The sequence below is a fragment of the Acipenser ruthenus genome, chromosome 2 (genome assembly GCF_902713425.1).
Source record: "Acipenser ruthenus chromosome 2, fAciRut3.2 maternal haplotype, whole genome shotgun sequence".
NCBI classification, from domain to species: Eukaryota; Metazoa; Chordata; class Actinopteri; order Acipenseriformes; family Acipenseridae; genus Acipenser; species Acipenser ruthenus.
Window position 1 is genome coordinate 106,975,700 of NC_081190.1, and position 16,861 is coordinate 106,992,560.

At 42.1% G+C, this 16,861-nt stretch overlaps 1 protein-coding gene across 1 annotated transcript; it reads right to left on the bottom strand.

Annotated features, from left to right (window-relative positions):
* Positions 1 to 314: 314 nt before the first annotated feature.
* Positions 315 to 16,034, bottom strand: LOC117408505 (F-box/LRR-repeat protein 5-like). Its single transcript, XM_034013540.3, has 11 exons — positions 15,862 to 16,034; positions 14,348 to 14,563; positions 10,011 to 10,106; positions 9,329 to 9,521; positions 8,427 to 8,609; positions 7,551 to 7,673; positions 7,078 to 7,226; positions 6,895 to 6,977; positions 5,877 to 6,593; positions 4,936 to 5,084; positions 315 to 1,238 (listed from the first exon to the last, which is right to left on the bottom strand). The coding sequence occupies exons 1-11, from the start codon at positions 15,943 to 15,945 to the stop codon at positions 1,162 to 1,164; spliced, it is 2,070 nt and encodes a 689-aa protein (XP_033869431.2). The 5' UTR covers positions 15,946 to 16,034; the 3' UTR covers positions 315 to 1,161.
* Positions 16,035 to 16,861: the final 827 nt, after the last annotated feature.

The window sequence follows — 16,861 nt, forward strand, 5'->3', positions numbered from 1 at the left end:
CTTCCATTGCTGCAGAACAGCTATAAGTTGTTAACCCATTATTTGTTCACTGAAAAAGGCCTTTTTGTATAACTCTGAAATGTACATTATTTTTCAGTTTTTGGTAACCTAAACTTTTTTTTTTTTTAACCTCTGGCAGTTTACCGCTTACCTTTGTACCATTTCAGGTTATTCACTGGACCTGAACTGCTTAAATTTCAATAAAAACTGGAAAAATGGGGGTGTTCTAAAACTTTTGACCGGTAGTGTATATATATAAATAAATGCACATAACTTTGGCTTATACCAGGAAAATGAGAAACAGAAACTTTAAATATTCTAGAATCCTTTTTTATTCTGGCCTGCCGTATAGATGTATATACTTACCTTCAAACAATATATATTTACCTTCAAACAATTGTTGATACATATTTTATATAACATTCATAATTTAAAATCACTACTTGCCTGTGCTGGCCAGCAGTATAAGTATGAAAAAGACTTGTAGGGCATGTATTTAAAGCCAAATTATAAAGCACCTGAACTATACATTTGCATGTAGGTTTTGACATTATTTGGGGTTCATCCTTTTCACGTTACCAAAAACACTGAAAATCATGAGTTTTACCTCAAAGATGGGTAAATGCATTTGATTTAAGGGGAATTGCTATTGTAAAAAAACTTACATTAAAAAGGGTTTTTTTAAAAAGATGGGAAAAACATTCATAGTTAATTATAGTTATTAATCTGCTTTGATTTTTCTCAATTTCTCAACATACATGCATGTTAACAAACATTGAAAATACCATCCCATTGGAACCTATAGTTGCAAATAAAAAAACAGAAAAAAAAAAAAAAATTGAGTCAACAAATTCTGTAGTTGTGGGTCAGTAGAAATTGCAATTATATAACAAAAGGTCCCTTATTTTTCAACTACAGTAACAACCATGTTCAAAATACACAGCAACCTTTACTTACATATCATTTTCCTTATCTAATTAAAGCAGATTGAGATGGAGAGACAACACTTCTTTAACAAAATGGTATTTTGAGAACAAAAGCTATCCCAATCCCAATATGATACATTTGAAGGAATGAAAGACATAGAATGTTAATCCTAGTGTAAAGTGCATGTAGTAAAGCCTGCACAGCTACAGAAGCATACAGAAAGGGTGGGGGAGCTCATTCCCCGGAACGGCAGCAGGCTCTAAAACCACACTGCAGGTTCTGACATCCACTGGCAGTATCAGCATGGGGACCTGTGTAGGAAGACATACAAGGAGAATGCTGTTAGAATCTAATTATGGGCACTTAAGCTATTCTTAATTTGTTGTTGTCTGGATATATTTCCGTACAATGAACTGTAAATGAATTCATTTCAGAATATTCCTCTGCATCAGTCATAAAAAAAAAAAAAGAGAAAATGGTTTCTAAAATTGAAAGGGGTGTATTCAGACCTCACTTTACTTTTTATACCCTCTACTTTCTCCCAATTCGGAATGCCCAATCGCTTTTCCCCTCACTGCAGAATTGCCCCACATGGCTCTGGAGACCCAAAGGCTCAGTGGGCATTCTCCAATCCCACGACCAAGCCAGCTTCCTTTTTCACCCTGGCACTCGAGGGCGGATGTCAGCAAGCTATCAACCTCTGGAAAACATAGGCCAGCCCTGCAGGTGTCTGCCTTTAAGCTCACTGGGCGCCTGACCAGCAGGGTTTGCTGTAGCACGATGAGGAGTAACAGTCCCTGCTGGTTTTGCCTCCCTAACCCAAGGGAGCACCAGAGCCAATGCAACTCTCCCTTCGGAGTCCCTAGCGAAGACCGACCTACTTCGCACAGCCAGGATGACTCACCCTGCACACCACGCAGCTGTGCTGCTACCAGGTGAGCCACTAGGGGGACCTCTCTGCTGTTGTTTTTAACCATGTTACTTTTTTTTTGCACATCATTAGGGATGTTTACACCAGAACTGCAAATGCTAAATTGTATTAAAAAATACAATAGGAGGGGAGGGGAACATCAGATTAAATGATTAATTTCCTAATCACACCAATAGATCTTCCAGTATTATATAAAACAGCATTTGCAATAAAAAATATGTGTACAGATGGGTTTCAGTCAGTTAGTCAAAGTAACATAGGTAGGTGGTTAGCTGCCACATTCCATTTTTGGCCGATTGTACAAACTTTCTTTAAAAAACAGAAGCTCAAAAGAAAAGGTGCTTTTACAAAAAAAGTGTCCATTAACAGTGTATGAGAGATCTTGGCATTGTAATAGTGTAATCCCCTTGAAAACTGTCTGGCCTTGTGTTGTGCCCATTTGACCTTGTTGGGAAGTTGAGTTGACATAGACAACCAGATTTAATGAAGGTGTGTTTAAAATACAGACGCACAGAATAACTGGAAAGGCTCACCCCTACATCAATCTACTAATCAAATTCCTAAACAGTAAGTTTAGAAATGAAACTTACAACACATGCAGTCACACATGGTTTTCCTTTAGATTATATTACAATTTGATGCTTTGTCTCTGTAAAGCTCTAACAAAGATTCTAATCGAACTGTATAAAGGTGCCCTTTGTACACAAATGTTCTATTTGTGTGGCAATTCAAAGATTAAAAGGGTTATATACAGAAAAAGCACAAAAACAAACAGATAAAATAAATGCATACAGTATTACTGAACCCCTATACAAGGTAACAGCAGTTAATACAACAGTGAAACTTATTCTACTCCACATTACAGTGAATTACAACATATACTGTAAACAGATGTTTACTTATAGCTGAATTTACCTTTTAAGCATATCAATCTAACTTTTATATCAAGTACTCCAGATTCGTGCTAATGGTCTGGAACCAGCCATTAATATGGGCAGTTACAATTTAGTCATAGTATCGATATTGGGTTTCATCTTGGGTTAATGCAGTGAATCACTGTATTTGTGTCTGCTTGTTAATGACTATATACAGCGCTCTCTCGTTTTCTGGTGGCCCTTTATACCGCAGAGCAGGTTATAAGGCGGGTATTGCTGTCTCTTACCTGTGGCTCCCGACTTCAGTGTTATAAAGGGAGAGCACTGCAATTAACTGAATTACCTGTAAAACCTGTGCACCTCAACCAGTTGTTTTGTTTAAAACTGAACTGAATAATAAGTATGCTGCATTAGAGCAGGTAGTACACACACACCAGTGTTTGCAGGATTAAAGTGTCTGTCTATAAAATCTGGTAGAAAACCTGTTTACAGAAATAGCTACCATACACCTACAGTTCCATAAAAAGGTAAGCCATCTATTGTGTACTTTTACCCTCAGATGAACCACCTACAATTAAATGTCTACTTTTCATTTTATGGACAACTGAAATAGCAAAATGCACTGTGTATTTCTTACCTGTATTTGCCGTTCTGTTTCCAAGTATTTGCTGTTAAATGAATCACTGATCTTTAAAAGGTTAGGCATGCACATGTACTTTACAAAGAAAGTTACACAGCAATGTGTGTAATCAGGAACATGGCATTCACTGTGAACATTTGATAACACTATTGGCACTACATGCAAATATACCCGTGTGCCATTTTTTTTTATTTATTTTTTTTATCTGAAATGCCATTAAAAAGACTTTCTAAAAACAATGCTGCACTCTATGCATGGAAGAGCATTTCATTTCATAGTATTTACCTTTCTGATAGCAGAATCTGTCTCAAAATAGAACATGTTTTATCAATTGCACTGCTACTTGGGACCGTATTTAAGACATGTGCTCTGTCAGCAATTGGTTTACTGATGCTGACAGATTACACTAAAAGGGAGCAGATACACTTTGTAATAATGTAAAGTTAACACAGTGGGTCTATTTTAATTTTAATGTACAGTATGTTATTATGTTTTGTGATGGTAATAAGGTGATCAATAAATCATCCCGGGGTTGTGCAGCTCTATGAAGACCAGAGTCAGTTTGCATTTATATTTAGAAATATTATGTATTACTGCATAATAAATCTAGCCAATAAAAAAAGGCTAAACTCAGAATTGAAAACATGTCACTTCTTCCAAACAAAACAGTAAGGAATAAACAATTGCTGAACCAATTAAACACTTGAGTTGTATATTCCGAATAACCATTCTTCAGCAGCAAAGAGTTGCATAATTACCACAACAGTTCTAAAAAAAGCATTTTAATAATTCCCCATGCACACTAAACACATATTTGTAGGGCTACTGTGTTTCTACTACTTTCTAGGAAGGTAAAGAGAAGTGGGTGCAGCATATGCAGTATGAAATGTTTTAAAATGTAACCTGCTCGATATGTCAAACATGCGTTTGTTCAATTTATACATATATCCAAGTTTACAGTTAATTTTGAACCCTATTGTGCCTTCTCTTTTGTATATACATGAATGCATTTTTACCAAATTGAGGTGCAATTAAATTGTTTTAATAAACCAAACATAACCTAAAAAACGCTGTCCCAAATTTAGTCCACTTGATGCACCCAACAGAGGGATTAAGTGAGTCTTATCCACTTGCTTGGACTAATAGCATTGATAATTACAATTACAACGTACCAAGAGTTGATTAGCTAACTGAGATCATCAGTTAAACTACATCAAGTTTAGTACAGGTTGCAGCAAAAAAAGAGATGCACATTAAGTGGTTTAAGTTAGTCCTGTGAAGTTAGAGACTATGCTAGTCTGGTTGCTCTGATTTATCCCCTTTTTCGCAAATCTGTTTAATATGAGTTACACACATGTTCTTTATATCCCTTATGCCTGTATAACATCAGCGCTGCAACTGAGACACATTTTCTAGTCCTGAAGTTAGTCTGCTTAAAGTGGACTGAAACTACTGGCATGCATGCAGACAAATGCCAAGAGTGCTGCGTAAATAGATATAGTTTTATGATTTGCTCCAGTTCAATTTGTTGTTTTTTAATAGTGTAAATAATGCTTTGTTACCGTTAATGTTGTCACAATAATAGAAGTGCTCATCATTTAGAGCAGGACAAGCAGAGACCAACTCCTGTAGTCCAACTTCAGTAATGAACAGGCAGCCAGAAAGATTGAGGTGTTCCAAACGAGGGAGATTGCCATACAAGGAGAGGGCCCTGGATGAAACCGAAGAAGAAAGAGCAATTAAAACACAAACCAACAGGCTCTCACTTTGCACCAAGTTAACAAAAGAACAGTCAGCCTTTAACAATAGCTGGTGTTTTCGTCTGTGTCTCAGTCACTTTGGGGAAAAATTCAAGATGGATAATATGTGCTGTAGAATTGACAACATTGACTATGGACAGTTGAAGGCATGGTTAAATCCCCCTTGTAAATGAATATTTGTTGGAAAACATTGCAATGAACTTTAAACTTTTGTTTTTCTAGGTCATCACCACATGAGGCATGGTACACTGATCTCCCTGCATGCACACTTTCTTATTCAGGAAACCGTTCTCAATCACTTGTGTTTCATGTATCAACCCCACAGAAGATATTAAAGAAAATACGTTAAATTGAATAACTGGTGTTCACCTCTATGTCAAATACTTAAGAAGTTAACAATGCTCAAGGCCAAATGAATCAAATTCATAAACCACTAGTGATGGAGAAAGGGGTCTAGGGGTAAGTGCTGGGGGGCAGGATGACATGTTATCATTCCCACTGCAATCGCTGAAAATGGAGGAAAGGTTATGACATGACATTGGACCGTCAGCTAACATAGCAATACAGTTAATTATTTTAGCAGCTGCCCAACTATGCCATATTCTATTGAAGTTGACTGTCCAAAGGCAAAACATCTCTGGAAACATTTCACAAAGCAGAAGTCACTTTGGGAAAGCAAGTTTCCTTGTGTATACTGGGCTTAAGGACTTTATAGCAGTGTATTCTAGGAGCTGGGTCTTTACCTTAGCCCAAGATCTGTGATCTGATAACATCCAGACAAACTCAGAAACGTCAGAGCTCGTCTGGCTCCAGGCTGCTCTGGCCTTTTTTCACTCCCAGAACAAGCCATGTCCTTCTCCTCTGTCCGTCTAGTCCTTAACACTTTATTGCACAGTGCAGAGGGTTCTGGGAGTGTTCCAATAGTCCTTAGTGCAGTTTCGGAACAACAGAATGAATGGCCACAAAGTGCAGAGGAAGCAAGAGAGGTAAACTGCTGCCTACAGGCACTAGTCCTTAAGCCATGATTGTTCTTTCTGCAACAACAAGAGGTTAAGCTGGAAGTGTTGCTTGCTGGTGGAGTCTCTACAAAACGAAGACCCTCATTGCTTTTCTGCCTCCACTCGGCTGCATCCTCAATGTCGACCAAGTCTGCTGGGTTTATCATCCAGACCCGTGAGGACACGCTCACTGCACTTCCAGACTGGCCTTTGAAGATCAGTGTCTGATGCCCACGCACACGGAGACCACACTCATTGCTGGGTTGCAGGCTGATCTGTTGGTGTTCCTTTAAGATTTTTGCACACTTGTTTCGACAGTTCTTTGGAATTTCTTCTTTGCCGTCTGTCGTTGTGAGATCTCCAAGAGCCTTGGACAGTTTCTGCAACGCCACATCTGTGATCTTCTCACAGCCAGACAGGTCCAGGTGTTCCAGCGCCTGGCAGCTCCCAACTGTCGACCAGCTATGAGAAAATCCAAAAGACAACATATGTGTGGGCTTATCAGAAGTTATTTTTCTAATTATTAAAACTTCTACACACCAACTGCTTCACACATAGTTGCACATACAAGGAAGTAATAGGGTAATGATTTACCTTTCAAATGCTGAATCTTAACTTCAACAGTTTCATTATATGAACACAATTATTTCATTCATGTACAGCTGTGTATGTTTATAAGATCACGACTGGCACTGAAATGCAGCCAATAAAACATAATTACGCAGCTTTATACCAGTTACTGGAAACAGAAAAAATGATTTACCTGTCAAAGGCGGAGTCAGTAATGTCTGTCTGGGTGAGATCTAAGTGTATTAAGTTTGGACAAAGTTTAAGCATTTGTCGTATCTGAAATACAAAACAAATAAACCTCTTAGTATTTTACCAGTGCAATTCAATTTTTTTTTCTTTTTTCTTTTTAAATAGTTATAGATTTTGTAGTCCATACCATTTTGCTGGAGACAGCAGAGCTGTATGCTAGGATGAGAGATTTCACAGATGGTCCGACCACTGGAAGCAGATTTTTAATCATCCCATTAAGTAGGTGCTTTTCTCTCTGTGCAGTGTTAATAGATGGGGAATCTTCTGCAGCCTCCTCTGAAAAACAAACAGTCATTATTCACCAACTTACTGCACTCAACTTTTAAAACAAAAGCAAATAAATGAAAATTAAAGGACTTTTAAATATATATTTACTGCATAATATTACATTTTTATAATTTGTTTATTATACCACTATAGGCGTTCTTAACAATCATCTTCCAGTAACAGTGTTTCTGCACTCTGGATATTTGTCATGTTTAACAAAGTCATCAAAATATTTTACCCTGCTCCTAAAACACCTTTATTAATTCACCCATTACTTTTTCCTATATGAACAACCAACAGATAAACTGCTACTGACTCCGAGCCTAGACTCACCAGAGTCATCAATATCTGCATCTTCATCCCATTCCTGATGGGCTTTGCTCTCATCTTCTCGATTTTTCACCCAGTCTTCAGGCTCCAGGTCCAGCTCTCCAGGTGGACGACTATAATAATCACCTGGCAAAAAAAACAAACAAACACACACATCACAAGCAAAGTTACAGCTTGTGTAAAAATGATTTTCTGACCAATAGCACATGTTTTTGTCTCTGCCCACTTCTGAGGTAGTGCGGTCCACTTGTGGTGGACCCTGGCCACCTTCATTCCCAGATCCAAATCCTGCACACTTTGAATATTTTAACCTCAACATTTAAAAACAGATTGGTAGTATTTCTCATGCATGTGTCCTGGATTAAGAGGTAAGATGACGTTCCAAGCTATAACTGATAAGGTTTATTACTTTCAATAATGTAATTTAGTTTCTGCCTGAAAGGCATCCGCTGTGGACTAAGCCGGCAACTTTATATTTACAAATATATTTATTTCATCTTGTGACTGAAATAAGCAGCTCCAGAATACAGAGGGTCTTTTTATATCAATGTTGTTGAATGAAAACATTTATTGGGTATTTTATGAACTGTTTGTTATACACAAATGTAATTTGCATAAAAACACTAAAAACCAGGATGTACGTGATGCAACCAGCTGGGTCATTCCGTGTCAAATCAACCAAAATCCAGGTATGAAACCAGCTCAATGATGAAGATTTGCTGAGATACACCCCCTTTAGTGTGTTGCTGGTGGCCTTAAAATTGAAAAATTAATTGTGTTTAGATTTAAAAGACTATACTATGAAGTCCATAGAAAATATGTCATTAGAGCAACTGCATCTTCCAAAAAGCCATAAACAAACACCCAGTTGATCTTTACCTCTGGCCCAACGGACAGGATGGAGATGCTTCCAGAGAGATCCAGTTTTAGCGAGTACTGACCAATCTGTACAGACCTGGCTACAGCGACACAGCTCCACTGGGCTGAGATATCTGAACACCTTCAGAATCACCTCAGGAGGAAGGTGGGAAATATAAACAGATTTTGTGTCCTTCTCAAAGCCTGCAAAACAGAAATCCCACTGAAAGATGATACAGTACACAACAATGCGCTACATAGAATGAAGGACCCCTTTTTCAAGTAAACACCACCCAGTAGTTTGTAATCAGAATGAGACACCATGGGTCAGTTTTATTTATTTTTTTAACACCAAAATGCAATTAGCACCAAGATATAATATAAATAACAATCCACTGTGGAATACTTTTGGGTCTCGAAATGTATCTTTTGTGTTTTTTGTTACTAGTTTTGTAAGTTTTATTTTACTTTGTAAACTGCATTGTGGTGTAAATACCTTGAATAATCAGGCCCCATATGTCATGAATTGTAAATAATTAAACTTGACAACACTATTTTCTTGTTCCATAGCTAGGCCATGTAAGGGACAGAAACATTAACAAATGTTTACATGCACATAACCCACATAGACCTACCTCAGGTTTCTTGCAGATAACATCTGATTGATGGAGTGTGAATTCAAAACTGTTTCTTACATATTTAAAAGCAAGACCCACCCTTGTTTTGCAACTTTGCAAAACCACAAAGCACACAATTAGTTCTAGCATGAAATTCCCTCCTCTTGGGAGAACATAATTCTAAAATGATGGGAAGTGACAGTGTGCACTAGAGAAACATTTATAAAAAAAAAATGGAGACTTTCAGTCTGCTTTAAACACAACTCATCAATATATCCTGGCAGGTATCACCACCAAACTGCTTACCTTCATCCACTTTCTCATCCGCAGAGTACTTGAAGGCTTTGTGAAGCTCCTCAGCTTGATTCCACAGACCTAGCCCCTTTAACAGCTCAACTGTGTCCTTGCGCCTCTGTGAGCTATGCTGAGCAATCACCTTCTTCTTGATATCCTTCAGCTCTTCATAGGTAAAATACTCCATCATCATAGGCTGGAACACCTTGCATTACAAATAAGTGGATTCAATAGGAATTTTGTTTCAGATGATTGATAGATAGATAGATAGATAGATAGATAGACAGACAGACAGATAGATAGAATCACGTTTAAATCTTTTTTATTTCTTAAATTACACCAGTTTTTTTCCCTTAAAATTGGAGTGCAATTTACAAACAAAAATACAGTGCTTGTGAGCGTGTGATTTTTTTTTTTTCAAACAGTCGCTCTCTTTTTTCAATGAAATAAAATATTCTATAAACCAAGCACTACCTTTTTAATGCTCCCCAAACATTTCTGTAACAAAGTGCGTCTCAGCAACTAGTATTTGAACCAACTATTCTAAGACTTGAAATTGTGTATTATGCGTCACTCCTATGCACACACAAATCAGGCAGTTGTAAAATGTATCTTGGCACATCAATCCTGGTGAAATAATTTAATGACAAGAACACATGATGAAACTCTGGCAATTCCGATATTACACACAAACCTCCTCCTCCTCTCTCATATGAGGCAGAAAGTCCTGAGTAAACGCTTCCAGCCTCTCCTTCAATTGCTGTGCATAATTCAGCTGTTCATACTCATTCTAAAAAATAAAAATAAACAGCATCTAGTGATTCATTTGAAGGGAATACAGATCCTTGAATGCATTCGATTCTTTAGTTGGGAATAAAAACAAAAAGTTAAGGCATGCCTTGTCTGACATGGCATTGATCTATTACTGAATACCCTTTTGACCAGTTGTCAAATCTGAAAAGTAGATATAAAAAGTTAAACAACTGCTTCACTTTATTTGTGTATACAAATATTATTCCTTACCAAGTTAAACTACACATTTATATTTGTATATGTTTTTATATATGTATGTACAGTTAGTCATATTCACCACCAGATATTGATACTCCCCAAAACAAAAACTAACATTAATGCCATGGCTGTAAATAACAAATTACATTTATCAGTAACACGAAAAAGAGAATTACCATAACATCCACTTGGACTTCTGTATTGAATAACTTGTGCTAAACAATGCCCTTGGCAAGTTTCATTGCAAATGTTTCACTGTTATGTGTTCATTCTACAAATAGCCTACTATATCTGCTGAATAATTTAATGTACAGCAGCAACAACACCAACAACACCATTTTACTCTGCTTAGTCGATTTGGTTAATGTGTTTAGCAAAACCGTTTAACCTATTGAAAACTTCCACCTAATTATCGCCTAATCCGATTTATATTGTAGATGTGAAATGCTAGATTCTGGATCGATTATATATATATATACACACACACACACATACACACACAGATGAGCCGCCTGAAATGATTTCAAAAAGAAAAAAAAAAGTGTTACAGTGCTCGTATGTTCTAGTGAATATTATTCAAAATGCTTATTTTCTTCCAGTAAAACAGCGCCAATTTCCACAATTTATAACATATGTAAGTTGAGTAAAACATTCCTTCTCGAGGGCATTTCGTTTCCAGAGTTATGCGATGGACCGCATTTTAAACAAACAACCTACGTTTTCTATGTAAGATCGTCTTTTTTACTCAAAGTCTACGAAATACAGTGAGTATACGTTATAGCATTGTAAAATGTCTTATGCATTGACTTAGAAGATCATTCTGAATTATTTAATGTACCAGTCACACCTTTTGCTGCATAATCACAAAGTACATATACAGAGAAAAAGTACACACACGCACACAAACACGCATGTACAAATACGCACAAACACATACTGTGATTATCTACCTATGTTTAAATAGGCACGGTACTAAAGAGGATTAAAGACAAAAGCTCTATTTTAGAAGACTTTCTAAATTCCCTTTTTAAGACGTTCAAGTCAAAAGGAAATTTATGTTCAAGCTTATGTACAGTACAAATCACTTCTTCCTCTTTCTCCAGTCTACAGCACGTCAAAAAAAAAAAAAAAAAAAAAAAAGCGAAGTGCTGGTGTGTTCAGGCCCTTTAGGGTGCAAAAGGCATGGTGCAAGCAAAGATACACAGTATAAAAATGTAAGCATTAATGAATAGGTTAACTCTGCATTTGCTTTCACTTTGGCATTTTTACTCCTACGCACTCCCCAGCTGTATAGTTGGCTAATCGATCTAAATGCCTCTCGTGGTGACACGTTCTGGCAAAATTGAGCTACAACAGTATTACTTTAAAAGTCTTACATGGAGTATATACAATCTATGTTAATAACTTTTACACTTGTCGAGGGCACTACATACACATTAGTGTAATTTCTACAGCAAGTAGTCCTACTTTAATTTAATACAAATTAAAGCTATTTAACCGTGTACTGCAGTGTTTTGTGGCAGACTGCAAGCACCAGCCAAAAAGGGAAGCTTCTCCAGATTTCCTATATTATCCTATCTAATAGCGCTGGGGGAGGACGCCCATACCCCCCTGCACCCGCGCTGGGGGAGGACCCCCATACCCCCCTGCATCCGCGCTGGAGGAGGACGCCCACACCCCCCTGCACCCGCGCTGGGGGAGGATGCCCACACCCCCCTGCATCCGCGCTGGGGGAGGATGCCCACACCCCCCTGCATCCGCGCTGGGGGTGGACGCCCACACTCCCCTGCATCCGCGCTGGAGGAGGACGCCCACACCCCCCTGCATCCGCGCTGGGGGAGGACGCCCACACCCCCCTGCATCCGCGCTGGAGGAGGACGCCCACACCCCCCTGCATCCGCGCTGGGGGAGGACGCCCACACCCCCCTGCATCCGCGCTGGGGGAGGACGCCCACACCCCCCTGCACCCGCGCTGGGGGAGGATGCCCACACCCCCCTGCATCCACGCTGGGGGAGGACGCCCACACCCCCCTGCATCCGCGCTGGGGGAGGACGCCCACACCCCCCTGCATCCGCGCTGGAGGAGGACGCCCACACCCCCCTGCATCCGCGCTGGGGGAGGACGCCCACACCCCCCTGCATCCGCGCTGGGGGAGGACGCCCACACCCCCCTGCATCCGCGCTGGGGGAGGATGCCCACACCCCCCTGCATCCGCGCTGGGGGAGGACGCCCACACCCCCCTGCATCCGCGCTGGGGGAGGACGCCCACACCCCCCTGCATCCGCGCTGGAGGAGGACCCCCATACCCCCATACCCCCCCATACCCCCCTGCACCCGCGCTGGGGGAGGACCCCCATACCCCCCTGCACCCGCGCTGGGGGAGGACCCCCACACCCCCCTGCACCCACGTTGGGGGAGGACCCCCATACACCCTATCCCCCTGCACCCGCACTGGGGGAGGACCCCCACACCCCCCTGCACCCACGTTGGGGGAGGACCCCCATACACCCTATCCCCCTGCACCCGCACTGGGGGAGGACCCCCACACCCCCTGCACCCGCGCTGGGGGAGGACCCCCATACCCCCCTGCACCCGCGCTGGGGGAGGACGCCCACACCCCCCTGCACCCGCGCTGGGGGAGGATGCCCATACACCCCTGCACCCACGCTGGAGGAGGACGCCCATACACCCCTGCACCCGCGCTGGAGGAGGACGCCCATACACCCCTGCACCCGCGCTGGAGGAGGACGCCCATACACCCCTGCACCCGCGCTGGGGGAGGACGCCCATACCCCCCTGCACCCGCGCTGGGGGAGGACCCCCATACCCCCCTGCATCCGCGCTGGGGGAGGACGCCCACACCCCCCTGCATCCGCGCTGGAGGAGGACGCCCACACCCCCCTGCACCCGCGCTGGGGGAGGATGCCCATACACCCCTGCACCCACGCTGGAGGAGGACGCCCATACACCCCTGCACCCGCGCTGGAGGAGGACGCCCATACACCCCTGCACCCGCGCAGGGGGAGGACGCCCATACCCCCCTGCACCCGCGCTGGGGGAGGACCCCCATACCCCCCTGCATCCGCGCTGGAGGAGGACGCCCACACCCCCCTGCACCCGCGCAGGGGGAGGACGCCCACACCCCCCTGCATCCTCGCTGGGGGAGGACGCCCACACCCCCCTGCATCCGCGCTGGGGGAGGACGCCCACACCCCCCTGCATCCGCGCTGGAGGAGGACGCCCACACCCCCCTGCATCCGCGCTGGGGGAGGACGCCCACACCCCCCTGCATCCGCGCTGGGGGAGGACGCCCACACCCCCCTGCATCCGCGCTGGGGGAGGACGCCCATACACCCCTGCACCCGCGCTGGGGGAGGACGCCCATACACCCCTGCACCCGTGCGGGAGGAGGACGCCCATACACCCCTGCACCCGCGCTGGAGGAGGACGCCCATACACCCCTGCACCCGCGCTGGGGGAGGACGCCCATACACCCCTGCACCCGCGCTGGGGGAGGACGCCCGATAAACCCCTGCACCCGCGCTGGGGGAAGACGCCCATACACCCCTGCACCCGCGCTGGGGGAGGACGCCCACACACCCCTGCACCCACGCTGGGGGAGGACGCCCACACCCCCCTGCATCCGCGCTGGAGGAGGACGCCCACACCCCCCTGCACCCGCACTGGGGGAGGACCCCCCTGCACCCGCGCTGGGGGATGACCCCCATACCCCTCTGCACCTGCGCTGGGGGAGGACCCCCACACGCCCCTGCACCCGCGCTGGGGGAGGACCTCCATACCCCCCTGCACCCGCACATGTCCCTGAGGGAGTTAATCATAAACTAACAAATCTGTAATCTAAAAAACAGTCAATTAGCCTTTATGTTTATTGGATCAGTATATATATATATATATATATATATATATATATATATATATATATATATATATATATATATATATGGGAGGAGGAATGTGTTAGAAAAATTGATCATAATAAGACAATTGTTTAATCTCACCTTAACATTCTTGAGTCCCTTTTCAAAGAGACTGAGCATTTCGGAGAGCTTGTTGTCCGAATGCACGTTATAAATAGTTCTGCTGCGTTGCTGCAGCAACCCAATAATATATTCGTTTTCAATTTGCTCATGCATCTTGAACTCCTTGAATGTGGCACACAGAGACCGCAGAAATGATCGGAAGTCATTGTTGTTCGAAAAGTTGGTCTTCGACAGCTGCAGTACAGTACAGGAAAACAGGAGTACAGGAGTTGTGGTTAAACGGCAAATGTCAAGCCCCATACACTGCTGAGTATAACTAACAATGCACATACTACAATAAGAAAAACTGCACAACCTAAACTATACACATGTTCATGTTTTCACATCTATGCTATGTCAGTATATAAACGCCTATTGTCATTGACACTGGCGCTGTGTCACCATATAAGCACCTGTACTCATTGACACAGGGGCTGTGTCAATATATAAACACCTGTTCTCATTGACACAGGGGCTGTGTCACCATATAATCACCTGTACTCATTGACACAGGGGCTGTGTCAGTATATAAACACCTGTTCTCATTGACACAGGGGCTGTGTCACCATATAATCACCTGTACTCATTGACACAGGGGCTGTGTCAGTATATAAACACCTGTTCTCATTGACACAGGGGCTGTGTCACCATATAAGCACCTGTACTCATTGACACATTTGCTGTGTCACTATTTAAATACCTACATTTCCCAGCTGACACAGTTGCTGTTCAATTAAAAATATGGAAACTGTAAAAAAAAACAATGGGATATACAGCATAGTAAAGGTGCTTTCTTCACTGTGTTAACAATTTTATATGCGCTGCTCTTATACTCATTACGGTACACTTGAATGCACTGCGCAGTCAGCTTAGCCCTCCGAGGAAAGAAAAGAAAAGCAGAAAACAAACAACTCTTACTTTACGTACATTTATAATCATGACAGAGTAAAATCAGAACTCACGGATGCTACAGATGTTTTCTTCCCCCTTTTTCTTAAATCGCCGATTCTAACTTCAATGCGCTATATACGATGAGCAATTTATTTGGAATTACAGCGCTATTCTAAGGCTTTAGTTCCTCGATACTAAAATAAAGCAACCTTAAACACTGGAAAGGAGAGAAATGCCCAACTGGAAGCATCTAATCCTACATTACAACTGGAGAGGCTCGGTCACCTGCTACCGTGACTTTTAAAAAAACGCTGCTATATTTGTTATCACACTATTCCCATTATGTATTAATAATTATCACTGAAGGTATGGGTTGTGGGTTTGGCTTTATAACAGGCAAAAAAACACTAATTCCCACATATAACAAAACAGTATTCTACTTCACACTGTATTCTAGCGAGCTATAGCTCTAAATAAACAAATATTCAAATACGTAGTATGACCAGACGTAAACAAACATTTGTCTAGTGGATTTCGTTTTTAGTGTTTTTTGGTTTTTTTTTTAACCTAGTTAAATAAATTAGTCAACAATGAGAGCTCACCTTCTCACAGTAAAGACCGACCAGCTGTTTCATCCGCCAGTGTGGGCCTGTGAACACGTCAACTTCTTCGGGAAAAGGAGACATTTTCACTCATCCATGGAGACAGCGCTACTCTGCTACACCGAGCTGCTTTCGGATTTCCGCGATCGGTGAAGCTCGATAGGAAGGAGCCATACTCTCTCCACTGTCATGTGATTGGCTGGTAAACAAGGCTACGTGACACATTGCGCATACGCATTGTGAATATTAGCCCACTAGTAACAAGATTATTATTATTATTATTATTATTATTTAATTCTTAACAGACGTCCTTATCCAGGGAACTTACAATTGTTACAATATATCACATTATTTTTACATACAATTACCCATTTATACAGTTGGGTTTTTACTGGAGCAATCTAGGTGAAGTACTTTGCTCAAGGGTAGAGCAGCAGTGTCCCCTACCAGGGATTGAACCCACGACCCTCCGGTCAGAGTCCAGAGTCCTAACCACTACTCCACGAGATGAATTTATAAAGTAGACTTAGAAAGAAAGAAAAATAATAATACCTCATTAGTCTCAGCTCATTGTTTAATGTAAGGATAAGCCATTTTGCACGCTGTTGATAAATACAGTGTTAATAAAATGTAGGTACACCCTCGGACCTCTTTAGCAGTTTAGCTGACAGCGTTTTCGAAAGGTGCATTTATGTATTTGTTTGCCAAATTAAAAATACTTTTTACAGTGTAATTTAATTGGTTGTGCAATCTGACGCTGTGCATACGAAAGTCAGTTCGTGCGTACTTATCTGGATAACTCATTTTCCAATTATGAAGAAAAATGTGATAAGGACCTTCACAGATTGTTTAATATACCGGTGTCTGTCCGTACTGCATGTTACACTGCGCATATCAGAGACACTTACTCAATTGTGATGACACTTTGGTCACATACTTTAGCATAAACTATTGAGATTATCAGAATATTGGGGTTGAACCCGTATGTGTCAAACTTGCT